The sequence below is a fragment of the Ambystoma mexicanum genome, chromosome 7q (genome assembly GCF_040938575.1).
Source record: "Ambystoma mexicanum isolate Mex_15411 chromosome 7q, UKY_AmexF1_1, whole genome shotgun sequence".
Taxonomy (NCBI): Eukaryota; Metazoa; Chordata; class Amphibia; order Caudata; family Ambystomatidae; genus Ambystoma; species Ambystoma mexicanum.
Window position 1 is genome coordinate 992,524,676 of NC_090941.1, and position 24,310 is coordinate 992,548,985.

At 47.4% G+C, this 24,310-nt stretch overlaps 1 protein-coding gene across 1 annotated transcript in view; it reads left to right on the forward strand.

Annotated features, from left to right (window-relative positions):
- The window catches only part of PPME1 (protein phosphatase methylesterase 1), a 491,485-nt gene that overhangs the window by 49,363 nt on the left and 417,812 nt on the right, over window positions 1-24,310 (forward strand). Inside the window, exon 2 of the mRNA XM_069640139.1 lies at window positions 6,987-7,080. Within this exon, the coding sequence (XP_069496240.1) occupies window positions 6,987-7,080 (94 nt within the window). The remainder of the gene's footprint in view (window positions 1-6,986; window positions 7,081-24,310) is intronic.

The following is a 24,310-nucleotide window of genomic DNA, read 5'->3' on the forward strand; positions in this document are numbered from 1 at the left end:
CCCCTTCGCGCCCCTCCACACGAAGCACCAAAGAAGCACAGTTCATCAGCAACTTCACAATTAAGCTATGTTACCAAAATGCACCCTTTTCAAATCTTATACCTTTGTGTTTAAAGAATATTGTAATAGAATTGTCTTGTTCTCTGATGATTAATGGAAATGGGCAAAGTGTTTGAATGAAAAAAAAAATTAAAAAATTATATATAAAAAAAGAAAAGGGAAAAAGGAAGCGAAATATCGCTTCCTGGACGGCACTCTTCCTGAATCATTAAACATCATCCAAACACGTCAAAAAAGGATCTCCATCAAACGTCCTTTATTTGTAAAGCATGGTGGACAAGTTGCAGAGGAGAGAACAAAAACAACTACGCGTTTCACCCGAAAGGGCTTCGTCTGGTTGTAAACATAAATGACAGGCTTCCCATTTAAACACTCGTGGATGCAAGAAAGAAGTCCTTCTTTACTTTCCCTTATGTTTCCTTCTCAGACCCAATGTATGTTTCTCTGAGTGACTTCTTGGAATGGTAAAAAGTATATACATATATGTCATGCATCCAATGTGTCACTTCTAAAAATGTTACAAAAGTAGCCCATCAGATATTCATGGGCTAATATATTATCCCCATATCTATAAAGTGCATTGTGCAGTATGACAATGTGTGTTTCCACATATTTCAAAACGTTTGTACTGTTGTAGGTCATGTATTACTAAATTCTTCAAAATATAACCAAACATTCTTTTGAGAATAAGCCATTTCCATTTAAGTTACCCCAGCATAAAATCTTAAATGCCATTACCAAAAGTGCAAAGTGCATTATAGCTGCCAATATTTCCAATTTTTCAAGTTTCTAATATCTTGAATAAAGTGCTTAGTGCACGATAGCATCGATGAAAATGCTTTTTTTGCAACACAATTATCTCTCAGTATTACAGGGGGTAAAACATAGTTATTTTTCATCCTTAAGAATATAGTGCAGTAGTCAGCATAATAATCAATATTTCATCCCCTCTACTGTTGCTTCAATGCAGGATAAAGTACAATATGTACGATAGCAGCAAATTTTCTATATCATATAAATGACTAATGATACAAATAAAGTGCTAGGTGCCACATAGCAATCTTGCCAAGATTTACACTGGTTATAAAAATGGTGTTCCTATTTGGATAAAGTGCTTAGTGCATTTTGTATATCACATAACTAGGATGTTTATGGATACGCTTATTCACAGCAAATATTCTGTGTACAAGTAAAGTACTTAGTGCACCCTTACAAATTTAACAAGGTTTATAAAAATGGTGTTCCTATTTAGGTAAGGTACTTAGTGCATTTTTTAGGGGACGGGAGAGAGGAAACAATAAAAATGATGCATTCACCAAGTGCCTAAAAAAGAAAGCCTATAGCGGATTGAAAATATAACCGTATTTCAACAAATATATATGTGATGTTTTAAAAAGCCTCCTACATGTTAAAAAATGTAAGGACTGTTGTATATAGCAGTGTGTTAAAAGAAAGCATATGTCAAGGAACACCAGACCTGCAATGGTCTCATAGTCTGGGAAAAAGCATTCAGATACTTATGTACAGGCATAAGATAGATAGTTCGAAAAACATCACAAAATTCAAGGAACCACTTCTAATTTCCCACAAATGTGTAGAGTTCCTCGTCCTTGTTGTGACCCTCTGGGTATTTTGTTTGATAATCCACAATATATTTACATTGTTTGTCTCAATCTCAGTTCTCGATTGCCCCCTCTCGGATTTGGTAAGATTTTATCTATGCCATAATATTTAAACGAGGAGACATCACCATTGTGTTTTTTCCTCAAAATGTTTGGCTAGGGGGTAGGTTGGATCTTTGTTTTTAATTGCACGAAGATGTTGCAGGATCCGTAATTTTACTTCTAATTTCGTACTGCCTATGTACCATAAATTACATCCACATGTTATAACATAAACCACATACGTTGTTACACAGGTAATGTTTTTTGATAGTCACTTCCTTCTTAGTTCGAGGATGTATGTACTTCTTAAAGGACACCCCATATCTACAGGCCTTGCATTTGGTACATTTGTAAAAAAAAAACCTGATTGCTTAGTAGCCATTGATTTGATATCTGTATCGGGGTCGAGAAAAGGCTTGGTGATAGTTCTGATTGGAGCGATTTTGCTTTCCTAAAGGTCACACTAGCATTCTTCTGAATATGGCCTGCGATGTCTGGATCTCTCTGTAATAACGCCCATCGTTTGGCCAGGATTTTTTGAATGTCTTTGGCCCCATTATTGTAAGTTGTGCTGAAGCGTATATTATCAGGTTTTGTTTCCAGTAGCTTCAATTCATTTTTCTCCTTATTTCTTCTGAAAATCTCAGCTCGTGTCTGTCTCGTGCATTGGTTAAATGCACTATTGATAGTCGATTTCTTATAACCTCTTGCCATAAAATTCTTTGCTGTAATTTTGGCATTTTTTTTCAAAGGTTTCGTTTTCACTACAGTTCCTTTTCATTCTTAGGAATTCGCCATAGGGTATACTATTTTTTTAGGCATTTTGGATGTGCACTCTTGGCATGAAGCAGTGAATTGGTGCTTGTTGGTTTCCTATAAGTTTCAGTCATCAGTATTTCATTCTTTACTGAGATCTTGATGTCTAAAAATATTATCTCTGAAAGATCATGCTGTTCGGTAAATTTCAAATTGGTATCATGTGTATTCAGGATGTTAAAGAAAACCATCCATTCTTGTTCACTACCATCCCATAGTATAAATAAGTCATCTATATAACGGCGCCAAAGGATCACTTTGTTGGTGTGTATTGATAATGTTTCCTCTGAGAATAATTTTGCTTCCCAGGCTCCCATAAATAGGTTCGCATATGTTGGTGCTACCGTCGTGCCCATTGCTGTACCACACAATTGTTTGTAATATTGGCCGTCAAACATAAAAGCATTATGTGTGAGACAAAAGTAAAGCATGTCCAATAACATTTGTGAATGATCTCTAAAACTTAGTGATTTACTAGATAGAAAACTTTTGATGGCTTCCATTCCTTCTTGATGTTTGATACATGTATATAAAGATATCACATCTAACGTTACCAGTAAATACCCCGGTCTCCATGGTATTAGATCGACTTGTTGGAGAAAATCAGATGTATCCTTGACATATGATGGCAGTGTCTGGACAAAAGGAAACAAGAATTGATCCAGGTATTTTGACGTATTCTCCAATAGAGAATCAATAGATGCCACAATAGGCCTTCCTGGTGGTGCTCTTTTACATTTGTGGATTTTTGGTAAAAAGTGTATTATTGGTAATATCGGAAATTCCTTTGTTAGAAAAACCATTTCTCGTGTATTCAAGAGGCCCATCTCATGCCATATTTTGAGCTTTTGATCATATTCCATTTTGTAAGCCTTGTAAGGATTTGCTGGTAACTTTTCATAATTATCCAGTTGTCTCAATTGACGTAGTGCTTCTCGCTTGTAATTTTCTTTTTTCAAAATCACAATATTTCCTCCCTTATCTGATGACCGTATGACAATTGTTCCATCTTGTTTTAGATTCTTTATGGCTATATATTCTTTTGAAGTTATGTTGTGATATATTTTCTTTTTGGCAGAGGCCAGTTTCTTCAAATCGTCTATGATTAGATCCTCAAAAAGGTCTATATGTGCCAAATTGTTGGCCGGGGGGATAAATCTCGATTTCTTTTCTTTAAAGTGCTTGGTGCTGGCATGTTGGTAAGAAGATTTTCCGGTACGTTGGAAGACCATGCCAAATCAGATGTACTCATGTCTGTCTCATCTTTGTCTGCTTGTAATTCTGATAAAGTGCACAACGCTGGTATGTCTCTGATGGTAAGGGCCGATGGTATTTCTAATTCTGAGTGACGGGATGTATCGTTGATGTCAACTCCTGCAAAACATTTTGCCAGCCTTAGTTTTCTAATGAATAGATAGAAGTCCACTCTGCATTGCGTATAATCAAAGTTAGATGTCAGACAAAAAGATAAACCTTTGGACAAGACTTGAATTTCTGTGTCTGTTAATATTCTTTCTGACAAATTGATGACTTGTGCGTTTTGAGTCATCATCATTGCTTCTGTTTCTTGACCTTCCCAGAGCGTGTCTGCCGGGCTCCGGATTGGTCTCTTTTTTGGATTTGCCTTGGCCCCTTCTCCCCCGTCTGTTCTTCCTCTTGTGTATTTCGACTGGTTCCTGCCTTGCGTGTTCTTCCCGACCTGGTGCAGGAGTTTCATCTCTTCTAAAAAATTCAATTTTGGCAGTGGTTCATTCGTACCACTTGAAGTCGAAATATCCGAGGATGAACCTGCACTCATTTCTATCTCCGATTCCTCATCTGATAAAGCTGCGATCGAATTTTGTTTTTGATCTTGTATTCCCTTTCTGATAGAATCATATTTTTTAGAGAAGGTATAAATCCTTCCAGTGGCATAGTCCTCTTTATCACGTAGGAATTTCCTCTGTTTTCTTTCCTTTATCTCTTCCTCATACTTATTGATGTTTTTATCCATCTGTATTTTAAGCTCATTAGCTGTTTTAGATTCTGCACCCATATATACACTTGATTCCAATAATTCTATTTCCTTCAGGGCTTTAGATCTGTCACTTTTGGCGTATTTCACCAAGGTTGCTAGCATTTTAAAAGAGCATTCATTTGTGGCTTCTCCCCATTCCTGTAGCATTTGGGGATCTGGATCTTCATATGTTGGAATAGTCAAAATTCTAAGACCCCTTGGTATCCGTTTATTGTCAATATAGTTTTGCAAAGATTTAATTTCCCACCATTTATTTGTTTTTTTTATGCAATTTTTCCAGTAATGCCATGGACTGTTGTATTGATTTAGATTGACCAGCCTTTACTTGTGGTGTGCTTTTCCTTGAATTAATGCTTTCACTAAACAAAGCGGAAGCCTCCGCATCTCTGCTTTGCTCCTTGTCCATCATACTGAACAATTTTTGTAAAAACGTATCTGGTATGAAAACGGTGAAAAATATTACCTTTTCCAAAAGGAAGTAAAAAGTCCTGCTTTTTTCTCTGGCAGAATCCGTGTTTTAGCCACGAAATTCCAGAACACCGACTTTAATAACTAGATGGATAACATGCAATGTCATCAGAAGCTTCCAAAATGCAGAGATCCGGGAATCTTGTATTATATATCCCTTGTTAGTACAGACTTTGTGGGAGACATTGTTACACGTGCCATATGCACCGCCTACCTTACAGATACCTCCCGTGTCCTCCGACCCGAACGGTGCTGCTGTAGACCTGTGCACGCACGGCTTCTCTGTCCTCCTTCAGTTCCGTTCCCTTTACTCTGCGAAACGTTGCTCTGATGGGCGGCTGCGTCGCGGATCCTCAAAAAACCAAAAAACAGCGCTTTCTTCCGACTTGTTTGCGACGCGCTCAATCCTTAGTTTGTTTGCTCAAAAAACATTAAGCAGTGCATGGGTGCCCGTCCCATACACGGTCGGTCGCGTTAATACAAAAAGAAAAGGGGAAAAAGGAAGCGAAATATCGCTTCCTGGACGGCACTCTTCCTGAATCATTAAACATCATCCAAACACGTCAAAAAAGGAACTCCATCAAACGTCCTTTATTTGTAAAGCATGGTGGACAAGTTGCAGAGGAGAGAACAAAAACAACTACGCGTTTCACCCGAAAGGGCTTCGTCTGGTTGTAAACATAAATGACAGGCTTCCCATTTAAACACTCGTGGATGCAAGAAAGAAGTCCTTCTTTACTTTCCCTTATGTTTCCTTCTCAGACCGTGTGTGTGTGTGTGTGTAAGATATGTTTGTTTTTTATTAGCTGGTAACGACATCCGCCTCTCTGCGGTTCTTAATCTAACCTAAATTTAGTATGTTAACGTGGGTGTCTGCCGAATACATTTCACTTGTTAAAATATATATATAGAGAGCCTATGTGACCGGCCAAGTATTTCGGACCGTAGCATTTGTGTTTGATAGTTAGTAGGGGAGAATGCCCATCTAGCTTAAGGGTAGAAATAATGTTTCTAGGGCATACACCATCGGAAGCACTGACTTGGATTAAAAAAAACACCACAGTGGCAATGCCAGCAGTTTGAGCTTTTGTGTAGGCACCGGAAAGGCACTTGCCAAGCACTGACTTAATGGTATTAACTGGCGATTGGTTGATTTTATTTATTTGGACAATTGTATGGCGCCTATAAACATGTGTTTCCAGACGCCACTTGATGCCTGGGCATCTAATGGCAGTCCCTGGGCATCTAATGGCCGTCCCTGGCAAAGGCCAATATTTGCACACAAGCCGAAACTGTTGGAAACACATAGGGGTTGGTTCACAGAACGTTTTCATATGGGATTGCGCCATTATACAACGCTTCTGTGAATCGCGCCCATAGTGCTTATGAATCCAGTGGGTTTACACTTTTCTATTACTCCAGTAACACGTTTATATCTCCAATTAAGTCAATAGCTGTCATAAGACTGCTTTGAAAAAACGCTGGCAGGCACTTCGAGGACAAAGTTTGATGGTACGGCTTGATCAAAGTGAGCTGAAAGAATTCCCGTGAAGTGTATTGGCTGAGGAGGGACAGAAACTGGGTGGGTTTAGCATTGCTATGGGCAGTCAATGGGTGGGAAAATACCAAAAAATACCCAAACACCTTCAAGCTTTGTGTCCCTCCTCAAAGGCCATTTCTCCTTAGCTGTACTCTAATGCAATAGTTTCGGCTTTGCCACCAAAAAGCCCAAACTAAATAGATAGTGCTACTTCCAAAATGGTCTACAGTGCCGAGCCCAGCGTGCGATTGATGGGTTAACTTTTGGAAATGCAGCTCTTTCTCGACTAGCCACTTGCATTTAATTTCAAGTACTATAGTTTTCTCATCATGAGCTGTTGCCTTCTTTCAGTTGAATACATGAACTTTTTTTTTACTGCTCTCTAGCATCACAATTTTTTGCATGTTCTTGATTTTCACAGCCCTGGAAGAAAGCGTGACTTTTCGCCAGTGCCTTGGAGCCAATACTTTGAAACGATGGACGATATCGTTGTTGAAAATGAAACTGGAAAAGATATATCCTTTTTAAGCTGCAGCTGATTCTCCACACTGTGATGCTCTTCCCGTTGCGTTTGTCCTGTTGGCTCCTGTTTGCTAGCTTTGCAAGGTGCTCCAGGGTCTTGCGGGGGATGCGTCTGGGCTGAGACAAGCGCCCAAGAACGGCGCGCAGGAAGGACCTTCACTGAAGGTGTTGATAACTTTTTACCTACTCCGTTAAGATGAGTCTACTGAATGTGTTTTTCTCACTCTTTAGGATGTGCTAGAATAAAAGGAGCTTGTATTTGCAAGTTCATTGTCATTTTGCGAGCAAAGCACAGATGCCTTCAGATTTTAACGGCACGTTTAAAATCTGCACGTTAGTCCTGTCCGAGATTAACAAAAAGAGCAAGGAATTGGTTCCATCCCCATCACCTATACTCGGCAACCCCCCCCCCCCCACACACCAATCACTCGCCTATTCATTTGACGGCTTTGCAAAGCTGTCGCAGCTGGGTGGATAGCTCAGGAGTTGATGACTTGCCTCAGACGGTTGGGCGTCAGCCTCCACTTCACGAGTTCAAACCTTGGGGCAAAGCCAACAGCGCTCTTCATCCTTCAGCGCTTGATACATTGGGTAGCATTAAAATGGCTATCGCCTGTTACTACAGTGCTTAAAGAGGCGTATGGTGTGAAGCTCTCAACCATGCACACTCTCCCAGTGAATAACGCATTTCTCACCAACCTGTGTTTGCTAGAAATAGTTTCTCCCTATGAATGAAGCATTTATTCGTAGTTCTTGTACAGGGCACCTCCAATGAGCATGCACGGTTCGTGGCCGTCCTTGGAAAGATGAGGTTGAGCAGCTCATTCGGGCCTTGTTCTTTCTGGTCTGGTTAGTGTGATGTGGGGGGGGGGCGCAGAGCACTGCAAGGCAATGGGCAAGTTACAGTCTGATAAGTGTGTGGGGAAAGTGCAAAATGGTGGGGCATTGCAGAAGGACCAGCAACCGAAAGTGTCCAGGGGGTGATGTAGTGGCAGCTACAGCAGGAGAACGTAGAAGGAAGGCCCTGCGAGCACAAGGAAGGCCGTGGCATCGTTGAGTCCATACCAAGTGGTGTTGCATGGCAATGAAGGCTGTGCTTGGCACATAGGAGCAACTGGATAGGTTGGGCTGCACAATGCATATGGCATTGCTGGGGCATTTAAGGCTGTGCTCGTCATTTAACTGCAGCAACTTGACACGTGATGGTGCACCTTTAACAAAAAAAATAATATATCGTTATTTAAACCTAAAAAACATGCTTGAAACCAAAAGCTAATGGCCTTGTCAATGCACGTTTTTTACTTTTCACTCGGGAGCTTGTAGCTGTGCGTTTCCCGTTATACATCTGTGACTATAACTACCAGAATGCTATGAAAAACAAAGTTCACAAACACGTTCTTGGACTGCCCGGCAACTAGTAATAAATCTCTCCCAGAAGGCAATGGTGGGTATCATTTAAACCTTGAACTTTTTTCACACGTACGTTTTCCTTCAAGTAAACTTGTAAAAACAATGCAGGGGTTGGTGCTCAAATTAAAATATAACCTATTTCTGACACAGGAAGGGAAGATTCTGGATAACAGGCCGCTTTACTGGAATCCTAGAACCCATCCTGGGCAGCCTCCAAAGGTCGGTGAACTTTCCTACTAAAACTAAGCTGAGCAGGACCACCATGGGCTTGCGCACACTGAAGAAAGTTGGCGTAGTGGCCCAAAATACCCGGACCTGGCATTCACCCGAGAGCCAAGGGATCATTCAAGCTAGGCTGCCCGGGGTGGACTAAGAACCAAAAGAGGTCCTGGAAATAATGTTCAAAGTGGCCCCATATTACACATTTTCAGCAAGCCCGACACTTGTCCTATGAGAACATCTGGAAATAAAATAATTACCACACAGGCCCAGGGTACAGATGCCTACTAGCAAATCTACAGAGTTCGTTATAGGCCATTCCACCCCTGGCCAAGGGCTGGCAAGCAGCGGTAGTAGACAGCCAGGCAGGGCTACAAGTGGAAGCTGAAATGATGCTCCATTTCCAGCCATTCGGAGAGACACGGCCTCCAGTTTCCAAATCCCCTTGTCCCAGGTTCCTCCCCTGCCCGCCAGTCTTGTAATTATGTTTAACACCTCTTCCCCCCCCCCCTTTTCTTCCTGCACTTATCAGACCTACCCTGTCTGCTGCTTAAACCTAGCACTTCCAAATTGCTGGCTGCGCTACCACTGCTTGTTGCCTTTATTATTTATTGTTATTTATCTGTTTCTCCTCTGCTTGGCACTTTCCACTTCTCCCCCCCCCCCCCTTCCATGCACTTTTCCCCTCCCCCTCTCCTATGCACTTGCGCATTCTCAATGTTACTGGGCCTAGTAAGATCGCTGTTTTGTTTTCCCCTGTTCCCCTCCCTTGTCGCGCTCGGAAACACTTGTGTACGAGTGCAATAGAAATAAAATATCAATAGCAATAGCTCGTTATTGTCGGGGCAGCTCAGGTTGGTAACCGTTGGGCCCACTCTGGATGACTCCCGAAGTGTGTCCAGGGTTGCAGCCCTTACTGTAGTGTCCCAACCGAATTCCAGGGGTCTGTCCCCCTATCCCGTCTCATTCCTGTCGGTGCTTGGCCAGTCTTGGTATATGATATATTTTATTTGTATCGCGCTCGTACTCCAGTGTTTCAGAGCGCGGCAAGGAAGGGGAACAGGGGAGAAACAAAACGATCTTACTAGGCCCAGTGACACTGAGACGTGCAAGTGCGTGGGAAAGGGAAAGGTGAAAAGTGCATGGAAGGGGGAGTGGAAAGTGCGGCGCAGAGGAGAGACAGATACAAAATAATAAACACAAATAAAATAGATAATGGAGCAATAAACAGGGGTAGTGCAGCCAACAAGTGGCAAGTGCTGTGATTACGGCAGCAGAACTGGGTAAGTCTGATAAGTGCATGAAAGAAGAAAATGGGAGAGTGGGGGACTGTATAGGTACGGATACAGTCACCAGTGCAAGGGGTGGCCGGGAGGCAGTGCAGAAAAGGGTGGCAAGGTGAGCAGATACGTGGGGCCCAGGGTACCGTGTGGACAGGTGCACAGTGCCACGATAGAGCAGATCAACAAGGGAGAGAGGGAGCAAAGGCAGATGCAAAGAGGAAGGTCTTGAGGTGCTTCCGGAACCGGAGATGGTTCTCCTCAAATTTTAGAGTGGCAGGGAGGCTGTTCCAGAGGGAGGCCCCACCGAAGAGTGATCTACCCCCAGCTCGTTTCTTTGAAAAACGACTGACCCTGAGGGAGGTAGAGGAGCGAAGGGCTTGAGAGGGGAGGTATTTGCAGAGGGATAGCTGAAGGTATTTTGGACCCAGGCCCCCGGAAGCCTTGTGGACAATGCATAGGGTTTTAAATGTAATCCTTGCATCCACTGGGAGCCAATGGAGAGATTTCAGAGCTGGAGAGATACAATCCTAGGGCCTGAGGCCAAGGACAAGTCTCGCAATCCTGTTCTGCATTAGTTGCAGAGGGCGGAGAGTAGAGGCAGGTAGATTTAGAAAGAGGCTGTTGTAATAGCCCAACCTAGAGAGAACCAGAGCTTAGGAGACAGTGAGCTTCTGGGGGAAGGAGAGGGAAGAAAGAGGTTCAGAAGGAAGTTTGACTTTTTAGAGGCCTCAAAGATGGGGGCGGAGAAGGAAAGTGTGGAGTCAAAGATGACCCTGAGGTTCTTAGCCTCACAGGTAGCGATAGGAGGAGGGCCAAGCGAGGCCGGCCAGAGAGCGAGGGGAAAGGATGGAGGTGTGCCGATGAGGAGGTTTTAGTCTTGCTGGCATTCAAAGATCATTGGCGGTCCACCAATCTCGAATGTCAGTTAGGCTATCAGAGATGAGGTGGCCGAGGGCACCCTGAAAATGAATAGTGTTGTCAGCGTAGCACTGGAAATGTGAGCATAGAATGGCAATGCAGTGGGCGAGAGTTGCCAGGTATTGGTTGAAGAGCCAGGGCGAGAGGATAGACCCCTGGGGAACACTACAGGTAGAGAGGAAGATGGAGGATAGGAACGACCCAAGATGGACCTGGGAGGGTCGATCAGAGAGGAAAGAGGACAGCCAGGCCAGGGCTTGATCAGCGATACCCAGGTTCTCACGGAGACGGTTGAGCAGGATGATGTGGTTGACCGTGTCGAAGGCAGAAGAGAGATCGAGAAGGATGAGGACAGAGGGAATATTAGAGTCCAGGTTGGAGAGCAAATCTTCACGGATATTCAGGAGAGCAGTTTCCGTGCTTCTGGCTGCTCTGAAACCAGACTGGTGGTCATGGAGACAGCCAACTGAATCAGAATGAAGGTTAAGCTGAGAGATGGCCAGCTTCTCAAGGAGTTTGCCCAGAAAGGGAGTAATGGAGATTGGGCGATAGTTGGCCGGAAGGATCAGCTGTGGGTTTCTTGAGAAGAGGTTGCACAAGGGAGTGTTTCAGATGGGAGGGGAAGGATCCTGAGGCAAAGGAATGGTTGCAGAAATCAGCAAGTGCCGGAGTGAGGGTGTCAATGTGGTCCTTGATGATTTTAGAGGAGCAGGGATGAACCTATGAGGCTTTCATAGATTGGACTTGTCTAGCGACCTCATCAGGGGAGAAAAGAGGAAAGGAAGAGAAGTACGGAGGGGGGTGGATAAAGGGGGATTAGCAATCGCAAACTGAGGGGGAATAGGAGGGGGGGAGAGGGAATAGGAAGAGGGGGCGGAGAGGGTGGACATGATGGCCTGGGTTTTTGAGATAAAGTGAGAGGCAAGGGCATCGCAGAGAGCTTGCGAGGCAAGAGGAGGGGCAGAGACTGCAGCAGGGTTGGCAAGCTCTTTGCAGATTGTGAAGAGTTCAGCCGAGTTGTTAGATGCCGCAGAGACACAGGCTTGAATGTGAACTCTCATCTTGGTGAGGACAGAGTCGGTATTGCCTTTTGGAGCAGGCGACAGGCCAGTTTGTCAGAGGATGAACAAGAAGTCCTCCATTTCCTCTCAGCTGCCCTACACTTACGTTTTAAGTGTAGCTAGTTTGGAGTCATACCAGGAATTACACTTGGCTTTGGACTTCAAGCGGATTCTCATGACAGGGGCAAGAGCATCAAGAGCATCAGAAATGCACTTGGGGTCAACAGGATTTTGGGAAGCAGCAGTATTACCGGGCTCCCGCGTGGCTAAAGGGACTTAAGGCTACCTTACCTTATGTTCACTGAGGGCTAGGGGTTTTGTGTTTCAATGGCAGGGAGACCTTAGGATTTGCTGACCTGGACTCCGCGCTCCCAGTTGCGTCTCGCGGGGCCTCTAGGTAAAGCGATGGGCTGCGGGGTTCCAGCGCGATTCAAGTGGTTCTTCTCCTTATACACTGATGGGCCGGGGCTGGTGTGAAAGTAGACACTGCTGGATATGCCGGGGCTCCTCGGGCTCCCAGCTTCACTACAACTGGCTACAGTAGTTATCCCTCACACTGCTGGTGGGGGCTGGCTGTGCGGTTAGAGGCCGGGAAGGGTCGATCGAGGGAAACCGCAGGCTCTGCACAGTTCTCATCTCTCCTGGGACGCCGGCGGTTACGCATAGAGGGGGCCAAACGGGGTAGACCACAGGCCCCACGCAGCACTCCTATCCCTCATGAGTTGGCGAGGTACATTGAGGGCGGGGCTGTCGCTCTTCTATGCTCCAGTCTCTCACCTCGGCTATCAGGCCACCTGGCTCCCTCACTGCAGTCGGGGACTTCGGACCGGTCACTCCTAAGTCCTCCAGAGGGCCGCAAGCACCGGATGTCGTCTCTCCCTTCTCTGACACGCACTTTCTCCATTGTTTGGTCTCACTTTCGGGGCTGTCTTGTTGCGCCGACAGCTACCGTGGAGTCCCTCGTTTGCCACAATGGAGGCGTCCCTCTCTACTGGGGATCCACCTCTCTCCCTTGGTTGCACGTCGGGTATATATTTTTAGCCTTTGGGCACGGCACCCGGGCTGTGCACAGGCACTTGCGTGCAGACCGCACTGAGCTGCGTAGCCAGGCCTCCTCTGCCCGGGACTCCTTTGCCTCAAATCAGCACTTCTGGTGCCCCTCTGATCACCAGATTCGGGCCATCGGTTGTCGGGCTGTTCTACAGGGTTTCATCAGCTTCTGGACTCGCACTGTCCCTGATGGCTCACAAATCCGCTTCCCCTCATACAAGGTCTGATACGGATCTCACAGAGACACGGCCATCTTGGCTGTGGGCTCTCTAGTGCCCCCAAACAGTGCATTCTTGAAAAAGGCAAAAGTAAACCCATTTCTTTCAACTAGGCTTGAGAAAGGATATGGTCCAGTTTCTAGTTTGCACAGTGAAAACCCTGGCTTCACCAAATAATGTCATCCTTGGCAAATCTAATTAGAACTCCCACATAGAAGGCAAGCGAGATTAAATGACCCAAGTTGTGATTTTGTAGGTTTTGTTTGTGTTGAAAATCACACAATACAGGTGAGAAGGCCACGTGCCTTCTTGATTACTACACATTTTGGATCATTTACATTCAATATAAACACCCTCTGCCCTCTCCCCACCCTCCCACACTCCCCGCTCCTCCGACCCTTGGAATTGGAACAATTGCAAATAGTTTATGTATAGTTATAATAAGAAATGCACAAGTGATGATACTCGGTTACTCACGGTTGCAATTCTGCCCTGAATTTGGGAGCCACACCCTTCAACTCCCATCCCTCAGTGCCCACTGTCATTCAAGCCATTCCTGTCCACTGGTGTAACCCATCTTCCCTCCTTCTCGGAACATTCAAATAGGTCAGGGACGGCCCCTGTAATAGCCATTTTCGTATAGTTCCCTTGCTTTCATTGCCCCTAACCTTTAATTGGGAAGGGAGTCACTTTTCCACCCAATAGTTACACAGGCCCTGGCCGCCAAAAGAGCAAAGTGGGCCATATGAGGGAGGCGCCCTATCCCTCCCTATCCTCTAAGCCAAACACTGCCAATATGGGGGTCCAGAGGCCTTTATATTCCATCCCGGGCCCTGATAAATCCTAGCACCTCTTTCAATTACATTGTCCTATAGGGCACGTCCGCCATATATGCCAATATGGGGCCCTCTCGCCACTTCTCGCCAACAGCTGTGGTTTATTGACGGTTCTATTCTAGAAAGATGCACTGGCTCATACTGCCATCTGTATAACAATTTGATTCCATACAATTTATATTGGCACAATATTCAAGTTTTCTACGCCAGAGAGACCTAACCATTCCCCTTGCTTCTCTTCCAGTTCTACCTCAATCTCTTTCCCACCTTTTTCTATAACGCTCTGCCCCTCCCCTGGGGGCTATCGTCAAGGATCTGTATATAGGAGACTAGACCTCTGGTCCCACAAATAGTGTTTTTATCCTTCTCAGTATAGGTCAACTCACTCTGCAGGGCAGACTTCCACTTGCTAGCCATTAGTCTCTTTCAGCTGCAGATAAATAAAGATGGAGGCCTCGGGGATGTGGCTTGAGGCGCTGACGATGTGGTCGACTCTGAGAGCCTTCTTGTAGAGCCTGGGCGTAATACATTATGCTGCCGGTTGTAGCGTCGCCAGTGCCCCGCTGATGGATTGGTGGTCCACCCTCAGGAGGTGTTGAGTGGCCGGTGCATCTGGCAACTGAGGAGGAGCCCGGGTGGTGAGATGGCTGTTGGAGAGGTCGATCCCAGGCTTCCCGCCTACCCTTCAAGATGGTGGAACCCGCTGATGGTCGGCTCCTATGCCTAGCCCAACCCCTCTAGCCGGCTTGCCATCAGCAAGGTCCCCAGACGTGCTAAGAGGGGTCCTGATGAGCACAGGGGAGGGGGGGGGCTGGGTGGAGACCACCAAACGCAGAGGCGTGCTGCGATCGGTGAGCTGGGCCCCGTGTAGGGGGAACAGCTAAGGAAACATCCGGCGCCGGCAGCGTGCTGCAGGGGGGGTTTCGGCAGAGGCCGTGTGTTGGATTCATTCCAGCTACCTGGCCTTCATTCTAGGCCCCCCTTCTTTGCAGAAGAGGGACCAAATGAACCTGGGAGAACAGCAGCCCTTATAGGGGCACTGGTGCCAAACTAACTCTCCACATCAACAGCCCGACTTTTCCCCCGACCGCTGGGAGCCTGCATCCCCCCAATTGGGAATTTCTGGTACTGGGCTGTAACCCACACTGCACCATTGAGCGGGGGTCCTTGGTGACGGCTTTTCCAGCAAGGTCCCGGTGACCAGGGACTTCCCTGCTCACCTCGGGTGGGGGCCCACGAGGGGCAAGAACCACGGTCCGACAGCAGAAAGCACAATAGAATGCCAATATCACAACTCTCCTGTTGCCACAAGACAAAAGGAAGAAGCCAGTTGTGTCCTGGGAGCCACTCTCCAGAGCGCACACAGGGGTAATTTACCACGAAGGAAGACATTCAGGCCTTCATGGCAGAAATTAAATCTGAGTTCCGCAGCTGCATGACCAAACTCTCATCCAGAGTGGGACCGCCTGGACAATCTGGTTGAGGAGGTGGAACAGAGGCTGGGGGGAAGTGGAGGATCAGGAGGCGGAGCAAGCATGAAGCTGCAACGGAGGATGGTGATGTTGGAAGGAAAGAGTGAGACCAAGGATCTACGAATCAAAGGATTCCCCTTGGCAATCTCGAACCAGGCCCAGAGTGACTACGTGGGTGGATTTTTCCAAAAGCTCCTGCCCCACCTTGACAAGGTGATGTTGCTGCTAGATTGCACTCACAGGCTTCAGAGTCGCTTGGGCTCGGCTTTGGGCTCCCCTCCAGATGTGATCGCCCAGGTCCACTTCTTCTCGACCAAGCAAGAAATTGTGGCTTACACAGGGAGAGATCACTTACCAAGACACACCCCTGCAGATCTTTCTTGATTTTGCTTCTGCGACGATCCAAAGGCGAAGGGCGCTCTGACTTCTCACTATGCTCCTACTCGACCAGAAGATCAAATACCGGTTGCTATTACCCACCACGTTGAAATTTACATTTCAAGGTGCCACCCGAGTTATTGGTGCTTTGGAAGAGGTGAAGGATATCTTGGGATGCAGTATCCCGGACACAAAGGAAGGCTCTCCGTGGAATCTCTCTACCCCAGTGAACGGGACACCCCAAATTTAGGCAGTCTGCATGGATGAAGGTGGCGAGGGGTCGGATCCCTCTCATTCTCCCTCAGTAAATAGGAGCCACGATAACCTGTTGGGCACATAATCTCATTCCATTTGAACCGGCAGTTTGTAATAGCAAAGATTTTGGTGGGCTTTGTGCGGTCTGCACTAGGCAAGAAGTGTCCTGTCACTTGTGGTATGAGCCCAAGACTGTTTTTGTTTTGTTGGAAAAGTTAGTTTGGTTTTAAAAAGTTGAAAACCCTGTTGCTCCGAAAAGCAGACCGAAGAATGGATCCAGATGTCGGTTGATGCACACCCTGTTCTCTGCCCCCCCCCCCCCCCTCCTAACCCCACAGTGGATCTCGACCCTGAGGGGTCCGCTTCCTCATCAGACGTTCAAATTCGAATCGTAACCCTCAGTGTAAAAGGCCTAAACTCTCCAATGAAACGCAAATCTACTTCCAAACGCCTGAAGGACCTATGTAGCTCCGTTGCATTTTTTCAAGAGACTCGCTTCATCCCACAAGACTTCCTGACACAATGCCTGGCATCCAATGGACCTAAGAAAGGGGGCACAGTAATCCTGCTGGCAACCAGGGGGGAGCTATGTGGGCAGCAAATGTATGCTGTTTGGGCAGCTGCATTCCATATCTGTTTATTTGTATTTTATTTGTTAATATACTTTTAGCCAAATCGGCTTTGTATATCTATACAACAATATATTTCAGAACATCATCAGAATAAACCAAGCAATATTATATTGACAGGACACCCATCCTCCTACCGTACAAAACCGTACTATTTACCTGCCAACATCCTCCTTTACAATATAAAAGTTGCATCCAATAGTATTATATAACGCCGTGATCATTCGCTTAAAATCTCTACACATTCTTTAAACAATGTCACAATAAAATGAATATCGTTTCCCTCCATAGATTTACTTCACGTGGCCAGTCCTAGTGCTTTCGCGCTTGTTATCGTAACATTTGATACATTTTGCTCGTAAAATATTTAAACTTTCACAATTGACTAAAATATGCTCTGCTTGCTGTTAACACCACACGAGGTCTGCTTCATAGCTATAGGCTTCCAGTTTCTGTTTAAGCCACCTTTTACATCGCCAATGCTGGTTCTGGCAACTATCTCTCGTGAATCCTAGGAGCCAACTATCATGGGTCTTTTTAATTTTAGCCATTGTACCCATGTAAATAAATATGTTTCAATAGATGTGTATGCTTTTAAGTAACTCACTACGGTGGTGTTATCCTCTAGCTTCAGGAGCTTTTCATACCTTAGTTACTCCGGATATATACACAGCCATTGTCCCTTTTATGTAAAATTCCAGTCTAAGATATTCCGCTGGTAATCACTTAGGCATTCGAAATAGTGTCCTAAGCATTTTTGCTTCGAAGCTATTCATCTCAGATGTTAAGTCATGTCCCGATATTTTGACACCGTACACGAGAACGGGTAGGTTCTTTGCCGTATATAGCAATGTGATTGTTTGAATTGACGATCTGTTTATGCCCCGAATGAGGGGCAGGAGGCTTTCCTCCTGGAATTAGTCAGCATTGCTCCCCTTTCTCGAGGGGCAGGTGGTAATGGGCAGGGACTTTAATAGTGTGCCAGATGCCCTAGTTGATGAGCTGCAACAACCCTCATAAAAAGAATTCAAGGTGGCTCTGGGGTTGCTTTATGCTTTAAAATCTGGGAGTGGTGGACTCCTGGAGGCTGCTGAACCCAGGGGTAAGGGAGTTCTGGTTCTTGCACTGCTCCTCGTCCCGCATAGATCTTTTGACCAGCCCTCAGCTCATGCCTTATGTAGATGAGAGTACCACAGGAACAAGAACCCTCTCTCAGATCCTGCCCTGGTCCTCCTCACAATCCACATACATGACCCAGATCCTCCCCCTAGTCCTCCATGGAGCCTATATAACCCTATCCTTACCATGGCTCTTAGAGATGACATCACAAAGGCAATCCGTAATTACCTTTGTGAGAACCTTGCAGATGCCACCTCAGTGGGGAATACCCGGGAGGCTATGAAGGCAGTAATCCGAGGGGGAACTAATAGCACATGGGTGACCTACCGGAAATGCCACTCTGATGCTCTGGCCCGAATGGAGGGGGAAGGGAAGGTGGCAGAGGCAGAAAGCAAGCATATCTGCAGTTGCCTAGAAACAAACTGGAGGCGCACTAAGCAGAGGAGACAGCTCAAGCCCTCCTCAAAACTAACTGGGGGCGGGGTGGGTGCTTGTAGTATTCCAAAGGCAATAAAGCCAACAAATTCCTTGTCCGAAAGCGAGCCAAGTTGCAATGACTAACACGATAGTGGGTTTACGGGACGCACAGGGGAATGAGGCTGAACTGCATCTTGCAGCTGCCCACCTGATTGAGACCATGACTGCTTATCCCTGCGTGGTTGCAGACCAGAGGGAATACCAAGAGGGGACTGCGCTCCCACACCTGGCATAGGCAGATGGGGTCGCTCTTGATGCGCCAATAACCGCTGAGGATGTGGACGTAGTAATCAGAACTCTGAAGGCAAGGACTCCAGGCCCAGATGGATTCGTCCCCAAGTTTTATAAGCTTTTCTGGGCCCAGTTTATAGGTTCCCCCCTCACAGACCCATTCAATTCCTTCCAACAAACTGGCTGTACAACCCCCCTCAATGCAGGAATCTACAATCCTGTTGCTAAAACCAGGGAAGGATCCTACAGGCCGCGCCTCCTACAACAGGCTGATTTCTTAACATTGACCCTAATATCTACTCCAAGGTCTTGGTCAATCGGCTGGCTGGGGTCCTTCCTAATCGACGGAGACCAAACTGGCTTTGTGTTGGGTAGAACCACTGGGGACAACATCCGCCAGGCCCTAAACCAAGTTGAGGTATCGTCCTTGGACCACCTCAAGCTGGCGGTACTTGCGCTGGATGCCACCAAGGCCTTTTTGCGGTGGACCCTGGAAGCCTTCCATTTTGGCCACAATTATGTAAAATGCTCCTGCCCAACTACAGTTCTCCAAAAACGTCCTTGCGGGTGAACAGAAAACACACAAACCCTATCCCACTCACATGTGGGATGAGGCAGGAATGCCCCCGGTCTCCTCTTGTCTTTGCTCTAATAATGGAGCCCTTTGCCCAGCGGGTACGTAGGGACCTTGTGATTGAAGGAGTCACGATTGGTCGGAAACAATAGAAGTTGCCACTTTATGCTGATGACGTGATGCTCACCTTTACAAATATCTGCTTTTCCCTGCAACAGTCTCTCCAAGAGTTAGATTAATTTTTTCAAACGAGTTGTGGGCTTTGAGGTTAATTACCAGAAGTCCGGGGCCATTGGGGTGGGGCTGGCGTCGTAGGAGGTGGAGGCTCTTTGCCCCCTCTTCCCGATCAAATGGCAGGATAAAGCCTAAGAGTATCTGGGTTCACGTTCCGTCACTCACAATGGAGGTGTATGCAGTCAACTTCCTGCGTCTTTTTAAGGAGTTGGAGGCAGATTTGGAGGGGTGGGAGGCTCAAGAGATTTCATTGATGGGCCGGATCACAGCCTGTAAAATTAATTTGCTCAAGATTTCTTCATCTATGCTCGGTACTCCAGTTGAAATCCCACTGCCTCCATTCCACTGACTGCAACAGAAGATTTTTCAATTTATATGGCAGGGAAGGAAATCTAGGATTCTTAGGCAGGTAATGGTGGGGAACGCCCGATTGGGAGGGATGGGGGGGGGGTCACACGGCGGCGCAACCAAGACATTTCCTTGAATGGAAGACTCCCAGCATCTCCCCAACAACCGACTTGGGTGGATATCGAACAGTCCAGTGATTCCCCTCCCTATCATACTTCTCCCCTGCAGCACGAAAACTGTGGCTTACCCTGTTGTAAGAATATGGGACTGGGTATTGGGAAGGGTGGGTATCCCACCGGGGTGGACCTGAGCACTCCCATTTTCCACAATCCAGTCTTTTCTAAACGGCTGCGACCCATCGAATTCAGGAAACTCTCTCGCAACTCTGAGGATTCATTGCCCCAATCCTTTCAGTTGTAAAACAAGATTTTCCCTGACTGAAGCGGATACACTTGCATCGAGATCCAGCACTGGATCGCCCACCCACGCATGAGACAAGGGGCTACACGTGCCCTTACTCCCATTGAGCTCCCTCTGCTAGAAGGCTCCCGAGGGGTAGCCTCTCCAAATTATACAAGCTCTTACAGAGGGACATGTGGTAAGCTCAAACCCCCTTATGACCCAGTGGGAGGTAGATCTGGACCGGCCTCTGGAGGACCGGACTCAGGTGGACATTTGGACTAGGAATTTTCTGCCTCTACTTGTGTAACAAATAGAAAATGTGCTTTCAAGCTCACTTACCGGTGGTATAACGCCCCACCCCGGTGGGTTTACACCATTTCAAGAGCGCCCTGGTTCCAAATTGCTGGATAAATTCTGGGGCTAGGGGAACATACCTGCACATGTGGTGGAATTGCCCTCGGGTTTGAACATTTAGGGAAACGGTGTTCAACTCCATCGAGGAGATTGTTCAGGTTAGACACCCGATGGATCCTGCAGTGACTCTGTTGGGGATACTCATCCCGGGGGGGTACCTGAGGCCAGGCACATCAGCCAAGCTGGTCACTTAACTCCTCCTTGCAGCAAAGATCACAATTGCTCGTTCCTGGATATCTCCGGAAGGTCCGCTGCTGTCTTTGTGGTGGATCATGGTCGGGGACATCCTGGTGGCAGAAAAGGTTGCGGCAGCCAAGGAGGGATCGATTCAGACATTTGGCCCCCGTTTTTGGAGTATGACCCAAATTTCTCAAGAGACATGTGAACCAGCCCTGGCTAGGTTATTCCTTCGCAAACCGCTAGCAATAAAGCAGACTGTTGTGCAAGCCAGGATCCGGGAGGCGGAAGGGAAGGGGGAGGAATCGGCCAAGACCATGGCACTCTGCAAAATGCTACTTATCTGAATCGTGTTGTGAGAATGTATCATGACTCCAACCACTTTTGTGCTCCCACTTTAGGTCCAGGTATCCCAAATCCAGGTGTTACTGGTTGTACTGCTGTGCAACCATCTTGAACCTTTCTCCCTTTATCCAGGTGTCCCAAATCTGAGAATTACTGCATTTGATGCTGTGCCACCATTTTAAAATCCTTGTACCCAGTCCAGATGCATTAGCCACTGTTGCCTCAACTCTGGGCGTCTTCGGAAATATCAGACCTTCTGAAATCTAGCCCTGCCATTTACAGTAGTATCTCAATCGCAACCCGCCCACCTCAAGCCACACCCTTGCACAACCATGGCGATCGGCATATTCCCAAGCCAAATGCACGCACTGCCTAGATCCCCACCCCCCACCCATACATCACTACCACACACCCCATCTACAAGAGCAGCTCTCAAGCACCCCAGAATACACCACATCTGCCCTACACCACGCACACTCGCACCCTCTGTCTCAAACCCACTACCACACTCCAAGAGTCTTCCACCACAGATCATACCCTTCCAGCCATTTGCCTTGCACCCTCATTCTCACTCATTATAACTCATCTGGAATCATGAACACGCACACCGCCTCCCACCACACCACCCTACTCACCTACACATGGAGCTCTCGGACCCTCCAGAACACATCCCTGCCGCATTTTATCCTTCCCCCACGTTCCCGAACCCAGTACCGTCGCACACACCCAGAATCCCTCACCTACGCACCCCCTTCACCACACACAAGCCCACTCCCTCACACATAGAACTCTCAGACACTCGCACCTACACACCACCCAACCTACATCCTCCACCCTCACTCCCTCGGTCCTGAAGCCACTTCACACCAAACAAGATTTCGTCATCTGCAAGCCACCCATTCAAATCCCACACACCCATCGACCTATTGCCACCACCACTTACCGCACACTCTCCGACTCGATGACCAGAGGAGCTCCGTAGTTTACCTTGGGTAGCACACTACATACCCCCCTCCCAACCACCGGCGCTGAATCTCCTCCAAACCCCCATTCCCACCCTCCCTCTCGGAAAACCCACAGCCTCCCACATTCTTGCACCACCAACCGACCAGAAGGACACTCTGGCACGCCTAGAAACAACCTATCCCTGAATCATTGGCTTCATCCCCAGCCCTTCTATGTAATTGGCTATTTATAATGCGCTTAAAACCCTGAGGTTTCTAAGCACGGTCCTGGGGATCGGACCTATGTTGCTCCATGTTGTCTTGCTTCCAAGGCGAGCACTTTGCTCCTGAGCTATCGTTCCAAGACCCCTACTCCCTCCATGTCTCTCTCTACCTCCCCAAGCAGTAGGGCTTCCCCTCCCCTGACCTCTCTCCCGCCTCCAAAGCATCCCACCGCCCAGCATCCAACTCTCAGATCGGAGGAGCTCTCTGGCGCTCCATAAATCGCAGCCCCTTTGCCACCTCAAGCCTTGCCCCTTCTTTCAAAAACCCACCCTGCACCTCTTGCCGCCCCCAGTCCCTGCCCCCCCTCAACTACAAACCCAGAGATCACCAGACATCGGCCTGAGGCCCAGAGAATACCAGACATCGGCCTCGGCTCATCTCTCACACGAGGGGAGGCTGCCCTCAACCGAATCACCTCTTCTGTCCAACAGCCTCCAGACACCCATCACACACAATCTCGACCTGTCCCACACTCATGCCACAATCATCGCAGAAGAATCCCAGGGGTGCTATGACAGCTTACGCCCAACCCCTCCACTGTCCAGCGCTACCGCCACCTCCCTTGCCCCCACCACACCTCCCCCGGCAAGCATTTCCCACCTACTTAACTACCATTGCCACCACACCGACCACCCCCAAATAGCCAACCCCGGTAAGCCCCTTTGATGAGCGTGGCGCATCTAGCCGCTCATAACCCAAACGCACAAAGCTGTGAGGTAAACGATGACCATTGCCCTCAACTCTGCATGCCTCACCTGTCTTCCCTTTGATGCACCTCCCCTCTCCAGCATCCACTACCACATCCCTGCTACCACCCCTGCCTCACACCCCCTACCTGCACATAGTCTACCCCTTTATCTCTCCTCCCCTTTTCCAGCCCCCTTGCACCATCCGGTAACACCATCAAAATACTATTCTACTACCCATCACCTCTCACCACCACCTTTACCCTCTGCGCCTTTCGCCACCATCTGAACCACCCATCCCACGCCACTACTGAGTCAAAGACCTGTGACCACTTGACCTCTCTTCCCTGTAGCTAGCCACCCACAACCATCTATGCACCCACTACAGTGTTCTCCCGTGACTACTTTTGCCCACCCTATTAGACTGCCCTTCCCAATAGTGTCTCCCCTCCGACCCCGGCCAACCCCAGAGCCCCAGATAAACCCTGCTGCCTCTAACTTGCGCAAAGTCACTGGCCTCCTCTTCAATGCCCATTCCATGGCCAATAACAAGCATAGCATCTTTGATCTCATACCTTTCCAGAACCCAGTTCTTCTCTTCATCACTGAAACCTGGTTCTCGGACGACCTCAATCCTATTGCCCAGAAATCATTCTCACCCGACTACTTGCTCCTCACACACAGCAGACCTTCTAGGTTAGGCATATTCGTACTCCTGCACAAACATCACAACTCTTGTCACCTCAACAAACACAGCCCTGCAGTTAACTGTGAATCCCTCCTAGTCAAACTCCCTTGTGCCCACTTTCTCTCACACAGCTTACTACTAGTCTACAGGCCCCCAGTCTAAGACAGACACTTTGCTAACAGTCCGTGACTCACTAGTAGCCGTTCTAGTTAGCCACCCTGCACTCACCCTACTGGCATACGTTAACATCTGGTTGGACCTCCCCAACAACTCCATCACTCTACCACTGATTGACGGCCTAGAGGCACTCCACCTCACCCAGCATATTGGAGGACCAACACACACTGCTGGCCACACCTTCAATGCCATCTTCAGCTCGTCCAACCTCCTCTTCTCGTCCACCCCTGTTGTGGGTATGATGAAGAGTAAATACACTGATGTCTTGATAGAACATAGAACAAGGAACTCGGGTGACAAATGGAATGTTGGGGGCTGAAGGAGGGCAGTTGATGTAATGAATAAAGATGGTGAAGACATGACACGGAGCACAGACTATAGATTATGAAACAC